This window comes from Pseudophryne corroboree, chromosome 4, assembly GCF_028390025.1.
Source record: "Pseudophryne corroboree isolate aPseCor3 chromosome 4, aPseCor3.hap2, whole genome shotgun sequence".
Lineage (NCBI taxonomy): Eukaryota > Metazoa > Chordata > Amphibia > Anura > Myobatrachidae > Pseudophryne > Pseudophryne corroboree.
In genome coordinates this window covers 651,047,494-651,069,193 of record NC_086447.1, presented here as the reverse complement: position 1 = coordinate 651,069,193, position 21,700 = coordinate 651,047,494, and the positions used below count along the sequence as shown (strand labels likewise).

The 21,700-nt window shown below is 45.3% G+C and overlaps 1 protein-coding gene across 1 annotated transcript in view; it reads right to left on the bottom strand.

The window, feature by feature from the left end:
* Positions 1-2,809: 2,809 nt before the first annotated feature.
* The window catches only part of THBS2 (thrombospondin 2), a 132,243-nt gene continuing 113,352 nt past the window's right edge, over positions 2,810-21,700 (bottom strand). Inside the window, exons 19-22 of the mRNA XM_063917764.1 lie at positions 20,528-20,799; positions 20,318-20,415; positions 10,130-10,269; positions 2,810-4,756 (exon numbers count right to left, since the gene is read on the bottom strand). Coding sequence (XP_063773834.1) covers positions 4,749-4,756; positions 10,130-10,269; positions 20,318-20,415; positions 20,528-20,799 — 518 coding nt within the window. The 3' untranslated portion in view covers positions 2,810-4,748. The remainder of the gene's footprint in view (positions 4,757-10,129; positions 10,270-20,317; positions 20,416-20,527; positions 20,800-21,700) is intronic.

The following is a 21,700-nucleotide window of genomic DNA, read 5'->3' as shown; positions in this document are numbered from 1 at the left end:
AAATGATGGTTCTTCTACGAAGAAAAGGCGTATTAATTATCCCTTACTTGGACGATCTCCTGATAAGGGCAAAGTCCAGAGAACAGCTGGAAGTCGGTGTAGCACTAACCCAAGTAGTGCTTCAACAACACGGGTGGATTCTGAATCTTCCAAAATCTCAATTGTCCCCGACAACACGTCTGCTGTTCCTGGGAATGATTCTGGACACGGTTCAGAAAAAGGTGTTTCTCCCGGAGGAGAAAGCAAGGGAGTTATCCGAACTTGTCAGGAACCTCCTAAAACCAGGAAATGTGTCAGTACATCAATGCACAAGAGTCCTGGGAAAGATGGTGGCTTCTTACGAAGCAATTCCATTCGGCAGATTCCATGCACGAATATTTCAGTGGGATCTGCTGGACAAATGGTCCGGATCGCATCTGCACATGCATCAGCGGATAACACTGTCACCAAGGACAAGGTTGTCTCTCCTGTGGTGGTTGCAGAGTGCCCATCTGTTAGAGGGCCGCAGGTTCGGCATACAGGACTGGGTCCTGGTGACTACGGATGCCAGCCTACGGGGCTGGGGAGCAGTCACACAGGGAAGAAACTTCCATGGTGTATGGTCAAACCTGGAGACGTCTCTTCACATAAATATACTAGAGCTAAGAGCAATCTACAATGCTCTAAGCTTGGCGAAACCGCTGCTTCAGGGTCAGCCGGTGTTGATCCAGTCGGACAACATCACGGCAGTCGCCCACGTAAACAGACAAGGCGGCACGAGAAGCAGAAGAGCAATGACAGAAGCTGCAAGGATTCTTCGCTGGGCGGAAAATCATGTCATAGCACTGTCAGCAGTGTTCATCCCGGGAGTGGACAACTGGGAAGCAGACTTCCTCAGCAGACACGACCTTCACCCGGGAGAGTGGGGACTTCATCCGGAAGTTTTCCACATGATTGTGAACCATTGGGAAAAACCAAAGGTGGACATGATGGCGTCTCGCCTCAACAAAAAACTGGACAGATATTGCGCCAGGTCAAGAGACCCTCAGGCAATAGCTGTGGACGCTCTGGTAACACCGTGGGTGTACCAGTCAGTGTATGTGTTTCCTCCTCTGCCTCTCATACCAAAGGTACTGAGAATTATACGGAAAAGGGGAGTAAGAACAATACTAGTGGCTCCGGATTGGCCAAGAAGAACTTGGTATCCGGAACTTCAAGAGATGCTCACGGAAGATCCGTGGCCTCTACCTCTAAGAAGGGATCTGCTTCAGCAGGGACCTTGTATGTTCCAAGACTTACCGCGACTGCGTTTGACGGCATGGCGGTTGAACGCCGGATTCTAACAGAAAAGGGCATTCCAGAGGAAGTTATTCCTACCTTGATTAAAGCTAGGAAGGAAGTGACCGCACAACATTATCACCGCATTTGGAGAAAATATGTTGCGTGGTGTGAGGCCAAGAAGGCCCCAACGGAAGAATTTCAATTGGGTCGATTCCTACATTTCCTGCAGGCAGGATTGTCTATGGGCCTAAAATTGGGGTCTATTAAAGTTCAAATTTCGGCCTTATCAATCTTCTTCCAGAAAGAATTGGCTTCAGTGCCTGAAGTACAAACTTTTGTCAAGGGTGTACTACATATACAACCCCCAATTGTGCCTCCAGTGGCACCGTGGGATCTAAACGTAGTTTTGGAATTTCTCAAATCTCATTGGTTTGAGCCTCTCAAATCGGTAGATTTGAAGTATCTTACATGGAAAGTAACCATGCTATTGGCCCTGGCTTCAGCCAGGAGAGTTTCAGAGTTGGCGGCTTTATCGTACAAAAGCCCATATCTGATTTTCCATTCGGACAGGGCAGAACTGCGGACACGTCCTCATTTTCTCCCTAAGGTGGTTTCGGCTTTTCACTTGAACCAGCCTATTGTGGTGCCTGCGGCTACTAGCGACTTGGAGGACTCCAAGTTACTGGACGTTGTCAGAGCATTGAAAATATATATTTCAAGGACAGCTGGAGTCAGAAAATCTGACTCGTTGTTTATCTTGTATGCACCCAACAAGATGGGTGCTCCTGCGTCTAAGCAGACGATTGCTCGTTGGATCTGTAGCACAATTCAACTTGCACATTCTGTGGCAGGCCTGCCACAGCCTAAAACTGTAAAAGCCCACTCCACAAGGAAGGTGGGCTCATCTTGGGCGGCTGCCCGAGGGGTCTCGGCATTACAACTTTGCCGAGCAGCTACGTGGTCAGGGGAGAACACGTTTGTAAAATTTTACAAATTTGATACTCTGGCTAAAGAGGACTTGGAGTTCTCTCATTCGGTGCTGCAGAGTCATCCGCACTCTCCCGCCCGTTTGGGAGCTTTGGTATAATCCCCATGGTCCTGACGGAGTCCCCAGCATCCACTAGGACGTTAGAGAAAATAAGAATTTACTTACCGATAATTCTATTTCTCGTAGTCCGTAGTGGATGCTGGGCGCCCATCCCAAGTGCGGATTGTCTGCATTACTTGTACATAGTTATTGTTACAAAAATCGGGTTATTGTTGTGAGCCATCTTTGTTAAGAGGCTACTTCTTTGTTATCATACTGTTAACTGGGTTCAGATCACAAGTTGTACGGTGTGATTGGTGTGGCTGGTATGAGTCTTACCCGGGATTCAAGATCCTTCCTTATTGTGTACGCTCGTCCGGGCACAGTACCTAACTGAGGCTTGGAGGAGGGTCATAGGGGGAGGAGCCAGTACACACCATGTGATCCTAAAAGCTTGCTTTTGTGCCCTGTCTCCTGCGGAGCCGCTATTCCCCATGGTCCTGACGGAGTCCCCAGCATCCACTACGGACTACGAGAAATAGAATTATCGGTAAGTAAATTCTTATTTTAATTAGTTAAAAGCTACACATGAAAGAAACGGTTACCAGCGCAATAGTAATCTTTCTGCTCCTTGGTACAATAATTAAATTAATAAAAATGTAACAATATTGATCTAAATTGTTTAGTAGTTTTATGCTACTGTATACCCATCATCGTGGCATAAATACTTCATAAAAAAATCAACTACTTTGCAACATTTCAGACCTGACCCAAGCCATGGGCAGCAATGCTTACCTCCACCCCCTTCTTGGAAGTAGCGCATGTCTACCTCTATGGGTGTTCCACCCACTCCCACTGTTTCTAACCCAAGCAGTGGAAGGAGGGGACAGAATCCTCTCTTTCTCAAACTGGGAGTGTTGTGCAGAGCAATACTGTACCCTGTGCAGGCCTTGGCCGAAACATATGACATCATGTTGAGGAGTAATAGTCGTCGCGCCGATTGCGAAGCTGAGCTTGCACACCAACATCCCTCATTATGACCCTGGCGTGATAATAGTGACATCAAAGTCAAGTGCCACATTTCCAGCTAAACACTGACCTTGAGGTGCAGTAGCTAGTAGCTGCACATGTAAAAAAACTGCTGGCTGCTTCACCTTCATGTCATAAGTTAGTAATTTGTGTAGGACTGGCATTAAAACAATGCAAGAGCAACATTATGTTACTAATCAAGTGAATATGTGCCCCCTAATCACTGGGACCCAATCAACAGCCTAGGTTCACCTGGTGGCTCATCGGCTCTGTAACCAATTACTAAGTTTTGCTTTTGTAAATTCTGTTACATTAATATTATAAATAAGTCTTGGCCTAGGAATATTTCTCTATTTTTTGAAAAAAGCAGACATGAAACAGTTTTGTAGTGTTTCTGTGTATCCAATAAACTGCTTTGCAATTCAAATGTGAATAATTAGCTAGGACATAATTTAATTTACCTATATAAGTATATTAACCTACATATGTTTACAAATGTATCTTAAATAATACAATAGCTAGTTTTGTACACTTCTGTTAACTAGATTTTGAGGCTATTATTTCACCAAAACCAATCCTTGGCTTTACAAATATTTTTTTTTTTTTTTGCTGTACAAGGTGCTATTCATAAGTATAATATTACACAATTCCAGGTTGTCTGATTAGGTGTACTGTAGGTACAATGTTTTTCATTTACTTAAAGACATATTATCAACAATGAACCTCAGAAAATAGATCTATTTTTCTTTCTTTTCTTTTTTTTTTTAAACAAACGTAACAAAGAGTTGGTCAATATTACAAATACACAATCTGGAACGATCAACTTCAAGGGATAAATCTACTAAGCAGTGTTTATAAAAACTCTTGTGTCTTCATTGGTTTCAGTGGCTAGATTTATAGGGGCAATAATATTAAAAACAAGAACAATATTTAACATTATTGCCACCTCTGAAGACGTGGCAGCTCTGAAAAGTGCCACTTGGTATATTTACCCCCACGTTGAAGTGGATGAGCATATTTTTTAAACCTACTAAGTAGACTGCCTTTAAAAATATGCTAAATCCAGCATATAAAAACTAGTGAGTTAGTGAAAACATCATAGGTGACATAAATTACACCTTCAATATAACAACATTATTCATGTTTTCATTTAGGAAATGTTTCACAAAATCACCCATCTCTATACTGTTGATTTATAACTAACATTATCTAAATATTGTGAAATAAGTCATTTTTGCTCCTCTTGTTTGACGCGCTTCAATTTTTCAGTTTGCTCCTCTTCAAATCAGTTCTTAGAAGTTATGTAGGCATTACCTTCCCTCAAGGCAATAGGTAATATTAATGATGGTTAGGAGGACTAGGTTGAGTTGAGGTGTCTTTGTCGCACAGGATGTACAGTAAACTACTGTACCCATATAACATCAACTATATCTTAAAAATCTGTAAAATAAAAATAAATATAACATTGTTAATGATTTGTAGTTCTGTACACGCTAATTAAAGCATCCACATTGAAATTCCACAGTCTTTAATTACTTTAGGACTACCGTTAACTCAATTATTTTAAAATACCTAATAAATTACTCGAGTGAGTCATAAATAACTCATGGAATTAATACATCAACACTGCGATTCCCTGATACCGATCTATTTCGTTAGATATCGATGGTTGTCTATCTATTGATGGCACAACTATCTTCTGTAGCACCAAGTACGCTGTCTTGGAGTTATCCTTGATTCCTCCATTTCCTTCAAGCCACACATTTGGTACCTCTCGCAGAGCCACCATTTCCATATAAAAAATATTTCCTTGATCATGCCCTTTCTTACCTTGGATGCTACTAAGACCATCATCCACTCACTGGTGATCTCCAGATTGGACTATTGTAATTGCCTCCTATATGACCTCCCTGACAACTACCTCTCTTCACTCCAAACTATTCTCAATACTGCTGCCCAGCCCATCTACCTCTCCAAACGTACTACGTGTGCCTCCCCTCTCTTACAAGGCCTACACTGCCTCCCATACAACTTCAGAATTCACTTAAAGCTTCTCACACTCACTTTAAAAGCCCTCACCCATTCATTAATCATTTACATATCTCACCTTATCTCCTTTTACTCTCCCACCCGTCCTCTTCGCTCCATAAATACATGCCGCCTCTTCTGTCAACTGGTTACTTCCTCCTGTTCCTGCCTCCAAGACTTTGACTGTGGGGTACCTCACATCTGGAACTCTCTACCTCTCCCTATCAAATTCTCCACCGCTCTACAAAACTTCAGACAGGCTCTCAAGACCCACTTCTTCATCAAAACCAGCCATCTCTCATCCTAACCATCTGTTCCATGCTCACTTCTCCTCAATCTGTGCCACCCCTGTCTGTCTGCCCTTCCTTTTCAGAATGTAAGCTCTCATGTGCAGGTCCCTCCCCCCTCATGTGTTTTTCCGTCTCTTAGTTAGACTATCTTCTACTCCATACTCCCTACGATGGTACCTAAGCCTCAGTTTCTGCCACCCTGATGCTTATCTCAGTGTCATGTCCCCAGATGCAGAAATGTTTATACACTATGTACGGGTAGTCTTCAGTATGCCAACTGTCGGGATCCCGGCGCACAGTATACCGGCGCCGGAATCCCGACAGCCGGCATACCGACACTTTTTCTCCCTCGTTGGGGTCCATGACACCCCTGGAGGGAGAATAAAATAGCGTGGCTCCTTTGCGCTCGCCACACTGTCAGTATGCCGGTGGTCGGGCTCCCGGCGCCGGTATGCTGGTCGCCAGGAGCCCGGCCACCGGCATACCATACTACACCCCTATGTACTTATCCTATCTTGCCTTGTACTGTAAGTCACTGTTTTCTTATTTTGCTCATTTGTTTATGTATTTTGTTGGGTGCTGTGCAACCCTTGTGGTGACATATAAATAAAGAATGATGATGATAATAATAATAATAATAATAATAATTTACATATTATATATTATTATGTTTATATTACACAATAAAAAATAGGCCCTCAACGTCAGAGAAGGAAAAATTGTATTTGCACTGTGTGTCTGCATATTTCATCTGAACAAAATATACAAATACAGTAGTTAAACTTATAATTAAACCTATGGCATCAAAGTAAAGGGAATATTAGGAAACACACACTAGTGTTTTCCCAATAATATTCATTGTAATCGTAAACAGATGTTAAGTATCTAAATTCTACAGAGGTGTAGTACAGTTACTTTTAGAGGGAACTAATTTCTTGGATGTACACAGAAAGGTGACATAATGTTTTGTAGAAACATATGGAATTATTAATGAAATGCATATACTGTAGATTTTCCATGTTTCCATAATTCCAGTATGATCAGAGACCAATGCCAAGTGTTAGCCAGCTCTGTTTCTACAGCATGATTCTTGTATAACTGTATAGCTTGGTTGATGCTTACTCGTAGTAAACTTAAATATTGTATTTTACAATGATGTCATTTAAGGTTTAAAACACAATCCAATATGGTCTTTAAAAACAGTCTCTGATTTTTACTATACTCATTAATCTTAGGAAGAAATGAAAGTTGTAGTCTTGGTAGTCTCATAATTAGCTTATCATGATATTTTACAGTGTAATATCTTAATAAAGCAAAAAATACCAGCGCTATGAGTCGTTTGTCCAAAGTACTGATAAAAACAATGGGATCAGTTAATTAATATCATTATATTTATTAATAAAGAAAAGTATTAAAACAATTCTAAAACTGTAGTGATGACTGAATAATCAATAAAAGATAATACATATAAGAAGGAAAACATAAGTTATTCCTGAATGGCTCTGAGATAGTCAGAATAAATTTGCTGATAGGAACTATACCATTATTTTAGAGATCCCAGACTTAGGTAAATGGAAATCTGCTCCTCCACAAATAGAAATATAAAGCACAGTCAGCTGGTAATACCCTGAATATACCTCATGCACAGTTCCACAAGAGGATAGTTGTTAAAACTCGTCTGTGTAGGCAATTGAAGGGGTTTCCATATATTGCTGGAAGTACTCAATACAGGAGGTAGCTTGCAGTTTTTTTGTTGTAATCCAATGGAAAAGCAAAGTCCTTATCCAGATCAATCATAAATGGTAGAAGGTGCAAACGTTCCTCAGCATAGACCTTAACGCGTTTCCCTGGACTAGGTCGTCCAGCTTCTTCTATCCTAATATCTTAATAAGCCACTTTATTTGATCCACTACATGCGTGCAGAGCCGGCCCTAACCAATATGATGCCCTAGGCAAGATTTTGGCTGGTGCCCCCTAGCACCGCCGCTAGTTCTGAAGGAGATGCCTGGCATGAGTCAGTAGGCAGCTCTGCTAACGTCGGGCGCCTTTTGTTTATGAAAATGCATCTTATTTGCATTACTATGTGGCTAGGATGCACAAGCAGCTTCTGCTGATTAAAATGATATGCAGCATGCCTATATACTGTGTACGACTGTGGCTGTATCTGCATACGAAATGCTACATTACAGTGATTTCCAGCAATACACTGCAACGTAGCATTTCTTATGCAGATACAGCCGCAGTCACACACAGAATATAGGCATGCCGCATATCATTTTAATCAGCAGAAGCTGCTGGTGCCCCTAAGCATACCAAATGCCCTCGGCATTTGCCTAGTTTGCCTATACCTAAGGCCGGCTCTGCATGCGTGGCTTGCACAAGTGAGGGGATTTAACTTCCAAAAATGTTTATTCTATGGATGAACTGGAAACCATCTAGTACAGCTGAGTTGTAGGTGATTAATTTCTGGTTCATTTTCCACTCTTACCATTTTAGGTATACAGTACTGACAGTCAGTGCAAGGTTGGGGCACCAGGCTCAGATGTAGTGCTGAGCTGGGCTGATTTAGCTGGCCAATGGTCTTGAATATATTTAACTAATTTCCCATTTACTCGTTGTAAAATACAGTTTAGTGTGTACATTTTCTGTATATATGCCCTCATTCCGAGTTGATCGCTCACTAGCTACTTTTAGCAGCCGTGCAAATGCATGGTCACCGCCCACAGGGGAGTGTATTTTAGCATAGCAGGAGTGCGAACGCCTGTGCAGCAGAGCGGCTTCAAACACATTTTGTGCAGAACAAGACCAGCCCTGTAGTTACTTATTCTGTGCGATGATTGCTGCGACGAATGACACGGCAATGACGTCAGATACCCGCCCAGCAAACGCCCGGCCTCGCCTGCATTTTTCCAAACACTCCCAGAAAATGGTCAGTTAACGCCCTCTTCCTGTCAATCTCCTTGCGATCGACTGTGCAAATGAAATCTTCGCTAGATCCAGTGCACAGCAGCGATGCTCTTTGTGCCCGTACGACGTGCGTGCGCATTGCGGTGCATACGTATGCACAGTTTTGCCATTTTTTTACCTGATTGCTGCGCTGCGAAAATCGGCAGCGAGCAATCAACTCGGAATGACCCCCATAGACAGCGGCTGGAGTCCCAAGCTGTCTCTACCAAGGGTCTAGAGCAAACGTATAGCTGGTGGTTTAAGCTATCGCTACCAAGGGCCTAGAGCAAACTTATAGCTGGAGGTTTAAGCTATCGCTACCAAGGGCCTAGCGCAAATGTAATAGTTAATGAATAGCACAGATTTGTTTATACTTTTAGAGGTAGCTTTACTAAAGCTTCTAAAAATGAAAAATGGCGGCATTGCCCATAGCAACCATGTTATAGCTTTCATTTCTCTTCTGCATCCTAGAAAATAATATAATCTGATTGGTTGCTATTTGCAACACCTCCACTTATCTTAGAAGCTTTAGTAAATCAACCCCTTAGGGTCTAATAGAAAAAAACTGTTGAAGAATTATAGACAAAAAAGTAAACATAATATTGGCGGTATGTACTAATAGGAAAAATGGGGTAAAAACCTAGTTTTCTGGTTTTTACTGCATTTCCTGTATGTACTAAGCCCTGGAGGAGGGGCTTCCTATAGAAGCCTATGGGTTTCTTTCCGCATCAGTGCTGTCAGAGGGATCTGATCGGCTCCCAACCAGCATCCCCTGCGGCCACTGCGTCACTCTGCACATGTGCAGATGGACTCCCAGGTCATAGACCTGGAAGTCCAGGGACCAGCAGCTATCGCAAGGGGCAGCTCTTACCGCAAGAAGTTGGTACATTCTGCCCTATAAAACATCAATGGCGGGATGTAATGCAGTCCGAGATCGCCGGAGGTGTGTGTTGCCGGCTGTTCTCTGACTTTTTTAAAGGGACAATCACTTACAAGGCATCCCACACCTAAGACGATTGCGGACTGCATTACATCCCACCACAAAAATCTGAGGGCAATAAAAGAAAGCCATATAAGTTGGTCTATTGTCATACAAACATGGTTTTAATGACACTGTACCTGTGGGATGTAGTTATGTGACCGGCGGTCAGGAGACCGCTGGTCACATTACCTCCCCCTACATCCCAGGCTCTCACTATCCCAACGGTCGCATGCTGACCAACAGGGACTATTCCCACTCATTGTCCACGACACCCATAGAGTGGGAATAGAACCCTGCGGTTGCCACTGAGCCCGCAAGGGGCTTGCTGCACTTGCGCCCCCCCCCCCCCTCCCTCCTCCGGCATTCCGCTGCCGGGATGCAGGCGTTGGTATGCTGACCGGACTGCCGGTCATGTGTTACACACCCGTACCTAGTGCATATGGTAACATATTCTATGACCAAAGTGGCTGCTTTTGGAAACATTCAGTCGAATTGGCAGTGCAATGGGAAAATCTGGATGATTAGAAGTACTAAGTTCTAGCATGATTTAAAAAATATAATACTAACCTTTACATTCATACTTGAGATCGGAGAAAAATACCATTTCCTGGGAGAATACAAAGAGTCCTAGCCGTCCACCTGCGTATGTCTTGTCGTAGAGTGGCCCAGAGTCTGCCATGATCTGTTTTCCTTCAAACACAACAACTCTATGGGGCAAAAAATAAAGTTGAGATATGAGGAATATGGACCAGCAGGTCAAGTCTAATAAATAATCAAAGAATAGTCTCTGTTTTGTTTTCAAAATTTCCAGTGGCTGCCTTCCAAATGCTTTCATGTCAGACCATGCCAAAAGCCAAACTACAGTATGTCATGTAGAAGCAATAAACCAGTGAGTAAACTATTGGGTAATATAACTATTTCATGCTCTTTCCCATAACGTATATAAACTAAACACTTACTACTTGTGCCTCTACTTTACTAATTATACAGTATAACAGAATGTATGGCATGCTAATAAAACATGTACAATGTTTGTGGAAAATGCTTAAAAGAGGAATGTAAATGAAAAAGCAAATTTCTATGTGTGAAGATGATAAATCAGTGAAACAGACTTACAGTAGTTTTGGGTCTGTAGTGTTCTATTTTAGGTGTGTGATAGCCACTATGGTGAAAGCCCTGAGGGTGGGTGGTATGTTGCTAAATGCTGTATAGAATGAATCTACATCAAAATGCGCATGATAACATGAAAACAATGTTCTATGAATCATCATACTGCAAATCTCCCAGGGAGGTATAAAGAGGGATTTCCTGCACGGCGTAGCCTTGCCCGCTGGGAAAGGGGGCGTGGTCTCATAAAAGGGGCATGGTCTCATGGTAAAGCCGCACTAGTGAGCCACGCCCCATTCCACGTCACTATGGGGGCATGGCCAGTGCTCTGTGAGCTGCTGGCATGCCCCCTGTCCCTCCTGTATCTGTGAATAGACTCTTGCGCATGCGCACAGCGTCTGTTCACCGCAGAGCAGTGAGTTAAAGAGCCTCCCAACTGCCGACACCCCCCAACCACGGGACAGTCCCAAAAACATGGGACTGTCCCACGAAAATCGGGACAATTGGGAGGTATGATATTGGAACCTCCCACAGACCAACGTGAATATGGTTTGCTTGAATGAATTGAGCAACATGTCCAAGAACTGGAGGTATTCATAAAACAGGTAATGCATGAGATATCACTGATATCTCCTAATTACCCTTCATCCCTGATTCTGGCGTTGGTACCAGAGACCAGCTCCTTCTTATGGGTAGGAGGTCCGGGTTATGAAGAGGGAACTGATGGGATATATCTGTCTGTGCCATTCCTCTCTGTGCACATGTGTGAGCTCTGGTCATGCATGTGTACAAACCCTCCAGGTCAGTGTCGCAGTGGAAAGGTACACTGCTAATAATTAGGTGCGTCACTGTCAGCATTAGACTTTGCAGCAACAGCTGCTTTTTGGAGCAGCTGTTCCTGGAGTGGCGAAAACTTGAATTGGTTCAGTATTATTGTACTTGATATACAAATATATCGGGGGATTGGTGTATAGTAATGAATATTCCCAATTGTAAGTCACTTTTGTTGTTTCATTTTTACACAAATAAATACATTGTTAGCCATTCTCTGTAATAGTCTTTTCTCATACGTCCTAGAGGATGCTGGGGACGACATCAAGACCATGGGGTATAGACGGGATCCGCAGGAGACATGGGCACTCTAAAGACTTTTCATTGGGTGTGAACTGGCCCCTCCCTCTATGCCCCTCCTCCAGACCTCAGTTTTAGAAATGTGCCCAGGTCGACTGGATGCACTCTGAGGAGCTCTACTGAGTTTCTCTGAAAAGACTTATGTTAGGTTCTTAATTTTCAGGGAGATCTGCTGGCATCAGACTCCCTGCTTCGTGGAACTGAGGGGGCAGAAGCAGAACCAACTTCCTCAGAGTTTCATGGCTCTGCTTCTGGCTGACAGGACACCATTAGCTCCTGAAGGGCAGAGGCATATCTAGGGTAGGGCGAGGCGCCTTGGCAGGCCCAGGAGAGGGGGGCGCCGCCGGCGGCCAGGGCATCATGCCCCACTCGCCCCCGTCACGCCGAAAGCTGAAATGTGAGGGGAGGAGAGCGCACCGTCTCTCCCTCCCCTCCCTGCCGCTAAAAGCCCTAGCAGCGCTGCGCTGTGTCCGGCCTCCGGCGGCGCTAGCCAATCAGAGCTTGCGGACCGGCTCCTGATTGGCTGCCGGTCCGCGAGCTCTGATTGGCTAGCGAACCGGCGCCACATAGCCGCCGGAGACCTGTCCTGGAGCGGTGAGGGGAAGGAGAGGCGCTCTCCTCCCCTCACATAGAACAAGCGGCGCCGCCGCGCCGGTGACTCGGTAAGTGACCGGGGGGGGGGGGGGGGAGCACAGTGGGGCATGTAACTGGCACAGTGGGGCATGTAACCCGCACAGTGGGGCATGTAACCCGCACTGTGGGGCATATAACTGGCACAGTGGGGCATGTATCAGGCACAGTGTGGGGCATGTATCTGGCACAGTGAGGTATGTAACTGGCACAGTGGAGCATTGTATCTGGCACTGTGTGACAATGTAACTGGCACTGTGGGGCATGTATCTGGCACTGTGGGGCATGTATCTGGCACTGTGGGGCATTGTATCTGGCACTGTGGGGCAATGAAACTGGCACTGTGGGGCATGTATCCGGCACTGTAGGGCATTGTATCTGGCACTGTGGGACAATGTAACTGGCACTGTGGGGCATGTATCTGGCACTGTGGGGCATTGTATCTGGCACTGTGGGGCAATGAAACTGGCACTGTGGGGCATGTATCCGGCACTGTAGGGCATTGTATCTGGCACTGTGGGACAATGTAACTGGCACTGTGGGGCATGTATCTGGCACTGTGGGGCATTGTATCTGGCACTGTGGGGCGATGTAACTGGCACTGTGGGGCATGTATCCGGCACTGTGGGGCATTGTATCTGGCACTGTGGGGCAATGTAACTGGCACTGTGGGGCATTGTATCTGGCACTGTGGGGCAATGTAACTGGCACTGTGTGGCATTGTATCTGGCACTGTGGGGCATTGTATCTGGCACTGTTGGGCAATGTAACTGGCACTGTGGGCCATTTTCAGTGGCCACACCCCTTCTGGAGCATGGCCACACCCCTTCTGGTGTGTGGCCACGCCCATTTTTTGCCAAGTGCGCCGCAAATGCTTCTTTTGCTATGTTTTTTTTTCTTTGGGGGGGGGGGGTGCGCCATTTTACATCTTGCCCTGGGCTCCAAAAACCCTAGTTACGCCTCTGCTGAAGGGTACTGAACGCTAGCCGTGTCTAGATGCTCACTCCCACAGCATGCCGTCACCCCCCCTCACAAAGCCAGAAGTCAGAAGACAGGTGAGTATAAGAAGAATGATCTTCTATCAAGTAAGTGACGGCTGAGATGTGGCGCGGCTGGCGGGAGCACAGTGCGCCATTGCTGCCCACACACGCAGGCACTACAGGGTGCAGGGTGCGGGGGGGGGCGCCCTGGGCAGCAAGAAAAATACCTCAAACTGGCTAAAAGGAGGCATTAGTTGCCGCGGGCACAGCCCTACCCCCGCCAGTATAAATATTACAGTGTTTGTATGAGTGTAAGGACGCGCCATTGCGGGGGCGGAGCTTCTTCCTCAGGCAGCCAGCACACTACTCAGCGCCATTTTCTCTCTCTCCTCAGGCTGCAGAGTTCACGTTGGTCCTCTCCTCCACTTCTGACAAGTACAGGGTGCTATTAAGGGGGGGGCACAAAGAGATTGTGGTGCATTTGATAGTGTATATTACTATTTAAAAAGCGCTGTTAGGCTGTGGACATACTGTGTTCACAGGAAATACTGACGCTGGGATTGTGAACTGGCTGCTCGTATCCTGTGTCCCTTTGACAGATTTTACTGTGGGTCTGTCCCCAAAATAAGTCCCAGTGTGTCTGTTGGTGTGCTGTACACGTGTGAGGCATTTCTGAGGCAGGGAGTTCCTCCCTGGAGGAAGTCATTTTAGGGACACAGAGTTGTAATGTGGTGGCACTACCGGCACACCAAGAGCCTGCATGGGTGAAAGAGATATGCGACAGTATGCATCTGATTAACCATAGATTGGATAAGTCTGAATCTAAGGCTGCATGCTGGAGAAAATCTTTTTCAGGATGCTGTTATTCCTTATGCGGGCAGCCCCTCTGGGTCACATAAGAGACCATTTGCAAATGTTGTAAACACTGATACCGACACGGATTCTGACTCTTGTGTCGACGATAGTGAATCCAGAGAGATAGATCATAAATTGGCAAAAAATATACAATATATGATTGTGGCTATAAGGGATTACAGAAACCACTCCTGTATCGCAGGAGAAGGCGTATTTATGTAAGGAAAAGAAGTCCAAAGTCACGTTCCCCCGTTCACACGAACTAAATGCTCTGTTTGAAGGGATGTGGGTGAATCCTGATAAAAGATTTCGTATTCCCAAAAGGATTCACATAGCTTTCCCGGCTGAGGACAGGAAAAAGTGGGAGTCACCCCTGTGTTAGACAGTGCACTTTCCAGGTTGACAAAGAAGGTAATTCTCCCTGCTCCTGGCACGGCTTCTCTTAAAGAGCCGGCAGACCGCAAAATGGAAATGACATTGAAATCCATTTATGTTACCAATGGTACACTGATTAGGCCCACTATTGCCTGCGCATGGGTGAGTTGCACTATTGAAAAATGGTCAGAAAGCGTGTTATCAGAAATTGACACGATTGATAAAGATGAGATACTCCTTAAGTTAGGGAATATCAAGGACGCTGCCGCCTACATACTGGAAGCAATGAAGGATATTGGACTCTTGAGTTCACAGGCCGCTACCATGGCAGTATCGGCTAGGCGGGCGTTGTGGATTCGCCAGTGGAACGCGGATGCAGATTCCAAAAGAAACATGGAGGCTCTCCCATATAAAGGTGAGGCCTTATTTGGCGATGGCCTGGATGCGTTAGTCTCGGCGGCTACCGCAGGTAAGTCGACATTTTTGCCCTCTGCGCCTGTACTGGCAAAAAAGACCTATCACCCGCAACTGCAGTCCTTTCGGCCCAATAATTACAGAAAGACGAGAGGTTCCCCCTTCTTTGCAGGTAGGGGAAGGGGAAGGGGAAAGAAGCCCACAGCGGCTCCAGGTTCCCAAGAGCAGAAGTCTACCCCTACTTCTGCCAAATCCCCAGCATGACGCTGGAGCTCCCCTGCGGGAGGCCGCTTGGGTGGGGGCACGTATCAAACTCTTCAGCCAGGATTGGATTCTGTCTGGCCTGGATCCCTGGGTGTTGCAGATAGTATCCTAGGGGTACAAGATGGAGTTTCAAGACGTTCCCCCATGCCGATTTTTCAAATCGACCTTGCCAGTTTCTCCGTCAGAAAGAGAAGCAGTAACAGCGGCAATCCAAAAATTATGTCAAGACCAGCTCATAGTCCTGGTACCGTTGTCACAACAAGGGAGGGGTTTTTATTTAAGTCTCTTTGTGGTTCCGAAGCCGGTCAGACCGATCCTAAATCTAAAGGATCTGAATGGTTACCTAAAAAGGTTCAAGTTCAAGATGGAATCACTTCGGGCAGTGATTGCCAGTCTGGAGGAGGGGGACTACTTGGTGTCGGTGGACATAAAGGATGCTTACCTACATGTTCCCATTTATCCTCCTCACCAGGCGTATCTGAGATTCGCGGTTCAGGATTGCCATTACCAATTCCAGACGTTTCCTTTTGGTCTCTCCACGGCGCCGAGGGTATTCACCAAGGTGATGGCGAAGATGATAGTACTCCTTCGTCAGAAAGGAGTCATTATAATTCCTTATCTGGACAACCTCCTGATAAAAGCGAGATCCAGGGAGCAGTTGTTACAAAACATATCACTCTCTCTGTCAATACTCCAACAACACGGGTGGATCATAAATTACCCAAAGTCACAGTTGGAACCGACGACAAGGTTGTCTTTCCTCGGGATGATTCTGAACACAGAAGTTCAGAGAGTATTTCTTCCGCTGGAAAAGGCTCTGGAAATCCAGAAAATGGTAAAACAGATATTGAAACCATCAAGTGTGTCGATCCATCAGTGCATTCGGTTGTTGGGGAAGATGGTGGCGGCCTACGAGGCCATACAGTTTGGCAGTTTCCATGCCACAGTATTCCAGTGGGACCTGTTGGACAAATGGTCGGGTCACACCTACACATGCACAGAAAGATAATCCTGTCGTCAAAAAACAGGATTTCGCTCCTGTGGTGGTTACACAGCTCTCACCTACTAGAGGGACGCAGGTTCGGGATTCAGGACTGGGTTCTGGTAACCACGGATGCAAGTCTCCGAGGCTGAGGAGCAGTCTCTCAGAGAGAAAACTTCCAGGGACGTTGGTCACAACAGGAAGCCTGCCTTCACATAAATGTTCTGGAGCTAAGAGCCATTTACAATGGCCTTCAACAATCTTCTTCAAGACCGTCCTGTGCAGATCCAGGCGGACAATGTAACAGCAGTCGCATACATAAACAGGCAGGGCGGAACGAAAAGCAGAGCGGCAATGGCGGAGGCGACTAAAATCCTCCGCTGGGCAGAAAAACATCTACAAGCTCTGTCAGCAATATTCATTCTGGGAGTAGACAACTGGGAAGCAGACTTCCTCAGCAGACACGATCTCCATCCAGGAGAGTGGGGCCTCCACCAAGAAGTCTTCGCAGAGGTGACAAGTCTTTGGGGAGTTCCTCAAATAGACATGATGGCGTCTCGTCTCAACAAGAAGCTTCAGAGATACTGTTCCAGGTCGAGAGACCCTCAAGCAGTAGCAGTGGATGCACTGGTGACCCAGTGGGCATTTCCGTCAGTGTATGTCTTCCCTCCACTTCCGCTGATCCCAAATGTACTCAGGATCATAAGAAAAACAAGGGTTCGAGCAATCTTCATTGCCCCAGACTGGCCAAGGAGGGCTTGGTACCCAGATCTTCAACAGTTTACTCATAGGAGATCCTCGGCCTCTTCCTCCTCGAGAGAACCTGCTGCAGCAGGGGCCGTGTGTGTACAAAGACTTTATCACGGCTACGTTTGACGGCATGGCTGTTGAGCGCTGTATCCTAGCTAGGAAGGGTATTCCCGAGGAGGTCATCCCCACCCTTATTCAGGCCAGAAAGGGAGTAACGTCGAAACATTACCACCGTATTTGGAGAAAATATGTATCTTGGTGTGAAGCCAAGAAAGCTCCTACGGAAGAGTTTCATTTAGGACGTTTTCTCCATTTTTTGCAGGATGGTTTGGAGGCGGGCCTCCGATTGGCATCAATCAAGGTCCAGATTTTGCCCTTGTCAGTGTTCTTCCAGAAACAATTGGCCTCTCTCCCAGAGATTCAGACCTTTGTGAAAGGGGTTCTGCACATCCAGCCTCCATTTGTGCCTCCAGTGGCACTATGGGACCTTAATGTGGTGTTGCAGTTCCTTCAATCGGATTGGTTTGAGCCTCTACAAAAGATAGAGTTGAAGTTTCTCACTTGGAAAGTGGTGATGCTTTTGGCTTTGGCATCCGCAAGGCGGGTGTCTGAATTGGGGGCCTTGTCTCACAAGAGCCCTTACCTGATCTTCCATGAAGATAGGGCAGAGTTGAGGACTCGTCAACATTTTCTTCCGAAGGTGGTTTCATCTTTCCACATAAACCAACCTATTGTTGTGCCAGTAATTACTGACCCATTCACTTAGTCAAAATCTCTAGATGTGGTTAGAGCTTTGAAAATCTATGTTGCTAGAACGGCTCGTATATGGAAAACAGAGACTCTATTTGTCCTGTATGATCACAACAAGATTGGCTTTCCTGCTTCCAAGCAGACTATTGCATGTTGGATTAGAAATACGATTCAGCAAGCTCATACTACGTCTGGATTGCCGTTACTGACGTCGGTAAAGGCCCACTCCACTAGGAAGGTGGGCTCATCCTGGGCGGCTGCCCGTGGAATCTCGGCATTACAACTTTGCCGAGCAGCTACTTGGTCAGGGTCAAACACATTTGCTAAGTTCTACAAGTTTGACACCTTGGCCGATGAGGACCTCAAGTTTGGTCAATCTGTGCTGCAGGGTCATCCGCACTCTCCCGCCCGTACTGGAGCTTTGGTATAGACCCCATGGTCTTGATGTCGTCCCCAGCATCCTCTAGGACGTATGAGAAAATAGGATTTTGAAACCTACCGGTAAATCCTTTTCTCCTAGTCCGTAGAGGATGCTGAGCGCCCGTCCCAGTGCGTACTTTACCTGCAGTTTAGTTATTAGAGTTACACAAGTTGTGTTATCTTGGTTTCAGCATGTTGCTGCAATTGGTTCATGCCTGTTGGCGTGTGTTATGTTGAATGCCATGTGTGCGGCATGGTTGAGGGTGTGAGTTGGTAGATATCTCACCACTAGTTAAGTAATTCCTTTCCTCGAAATGTCAGTCTCCCTGTGCACAGTTCCTACAACTGAGGTCTGGAGGAGGAGCATAGAGGGAGGAGCCAGTTCACACCCAATGAAAAGTCTTTAGAGTGCCCATGTCTCCTGCGGATCCCGTCTATACCCCCAGCATCCTCTACGGACTAGGAGAAAAGAATTTACCGGTAGGTTATCAAAATCCTATTTTTTCATTCTTTCTGATTGCATCCCAAAGAATATTGTTATACTCTGACAGCCACAATTGTGTGGCATCTCAATACTTCTGAGCACTTTACAAGTTAATACTCATTTATCTTCTTTCTGTCTCTCTCCTGATGTCCTTCACGTTTGAAAGAGCCAACAATATATGGCGTCCATTCATGTCAAGGAATTTTCATGTACTGCACAGTGTTCACTAATGCAGAATAGATTAGTGCTTTATAAAATGGGAGAATATTAATTCCAGCTACTAATGTTAGTTGGTGACTGCACTTTCCCTCAGAACAGCTATTGCTGTATTTCTGTTTAATTTATTTTTATATTTTGTTTATATATTTTACCGCAAAGTGCTCTACCGTTAACATGGGATCAAGCACCACTGTAGAAGCATTGCTAGATCGGTCGCAGGTAAGTTTTGCACATGTGCACAGCACTTCTCCCTTACAACAAGAAGGGTTTTTTGCTGGGAGCTACCTGGCATATTAAAATGCTATGATGCTTCATTATGTATTACGGCGACAGTCAACGTTACATCATAACAGTTCCCACAACTCTCTAGCCACCAAAGGTAAATAGACCATGTATTTACTGTACATAACTGGTTATATTTGTTAAATATTGGAGTGTGAATAATGAGCAAGAAAGGAAAAAAATAACATTGATCTTAATGTAATAAAAATACAATTTATATTGGGGGTAATTAATAACGAGTGAGAAACTGCAAAGTAGAATAACCTCTAGTAAACAATAAGGCACATTCTTTAAATGTCTATCTATAGACCAAATCTAGTTGGTCAAAAGTGTCTAGCAGTTGCTGCACACTCATGGATATATATTTACTAAAGTGCGGGTTTTCAGAAGTGGAGCTGTTGCCAATGGCAACAGATCAGGTTCTAGCTATTATCTTCTAGAACGTTGTAGATACATGATAAGTAGAATCTGATTGCTATGGGCAACATCTACACTTATGGAAACCCAACTTAGTAAATATACCCCTCTGTAAATTAACCCCTTTGTATACAGGGGGTCATTCCGAGTTGTTCGCTCGCAAGCTGCTTTTAGCAGCTTTGCACACTCTAAGCCGCCGCCTACTGGGAGTGAATCTTAGCTTAGCAAAATTGCGAACGAAAGATTAGCAGAATTGCGAATAGACAATTCTTAGCAGTTTCTGAGTAGCTCCAGACTTACTCGGCATCTGCGATCAGTTCAGTGCTTGTCGTTCCTGGTTTGACGTCACAAACACACCCAGCGTTCGCCCAGACACTCCTCCGTTTCTCCAGCCACTCCCGCGTTTTTCCCAGAAACGGTAGCGTTTTTTCGCACACACCCATAAAACGGCCTGTTTCCGCCCAGAAACACCCACTTCCTGTCAATCACATTACGATCACCAGAACGAAGAAAAAACCTCGTAATGCCATGAGTAAAATACCTAACTGCACAGCAAATTTATTTGGCGCAGTCGCACTGCGGACATTGCGCATGCGCATTACCGACTAATCGCTCCGTTGCGAGAAAAAAATAACGAGCGATCAACTCGGAATGACCCCCACAGTGTATTATGTCACATGCAAATAATGGCTTACCTAATGAAACCAGTCTTTGGTCTGTGAGTCAGATGCCACCTGTAAGCAGTATAGTCTTTCCAGCCAACATTCTTGGGATCGTGCCACAATGTTCTTACCTTGGAATTTTAAGTTCAGTTTTAGTTAATATAAAGTAATAAAAATTACAAATACACTAAATAGTTTCATTTTGTGTAACTTTTGCTAGACACTGATTTAATGAAGTTATACCTCTCCTGGTGTATTTCCAGTATGCCACAGAGCATTTCGCAGGTGTTCCCCAGTGCCTGTTGTGGAATTAACAACTTTTAATGACACCCCAGAGTAACCATAGGCTCTAGATGGCTTATCCTCCCAATATGTCTGTGTGACTTGCTTCCACATGAGCACATAGAACCTGCTGCTGGACTGATAGCCAAACACAAAGCCCGCATAATCGTCATCACGGTCGGTGTTCACATAGAATGTTCCACTGAAATCCACTGCGCTGAATTCATCAAAGCCTGGGAGAAAATGTAAGCAATATTTATTGACATCATGCTAGCTGACTTTTACAAAGCTCCCTCTAGGAGGGTCCTGGAACTGGCAACAATATCTGAGGTGTGGGGGAATTATCGTAGCTCCGGCCCCTCTGTTCTAACCAGAAATGTGCTGTGATTTACAGGGGGCCACAATGATGGGATTTAATGAAAAATCATCTTATCAAATCCCGGGCCCGTGAGCAGCATGCAGGTGCCTGACCCACTCTTTCAGGAGTCTGGGAGAGGCTCCAGAATTCAGGACACTCCTGGATATTAAAGTAGAGTTGGCAAGCATGATTGTCATTGGTAAAATGGTAACATATCTACCATTTGTACACAAATGAAACATTGTAATGAATGCAATAACTGTACAAGATGGATTAAGTTTAATGGTTACAAATGTGTTTTCATACACTTCATTTGTGTTAGATGGCATGAGACGCCTGGTAGGACTTAGTCACTCTTCCATGGATAGCAATACCTGTGCTTGAGTACTTTTTCCCGAATTGTGAGCATTAACTCACTAATACTGGGCCTAATTCAGATCTGATCACAGCAGCACATTTGTTAGCTAATGGGCAAAACCATGGGTGTAATTCAGATTTGATCGCTGGGCAGCAATTTTTGCAGCCCTGTGATCAGATAGTCGCCACCTACTGGGGGAGTGGGTTTTCGCTGTGCAAGTGTGTGTTCGGATGTGTAGCAGAGCTGCACAAACTAATTTTGTGCAGTCTCTGCGCAGCCTGGGACTTACTCAGCTGCTGCGATCACATCAGGTTGTTCGGGGCCGGATTTGACACCAGACACCCTCCCTTCAAAGGCTTGGACATGCCTGCGTTTTTCCAGACACTCCCTGAAAATGGTCAGTTGACACCCACAAACG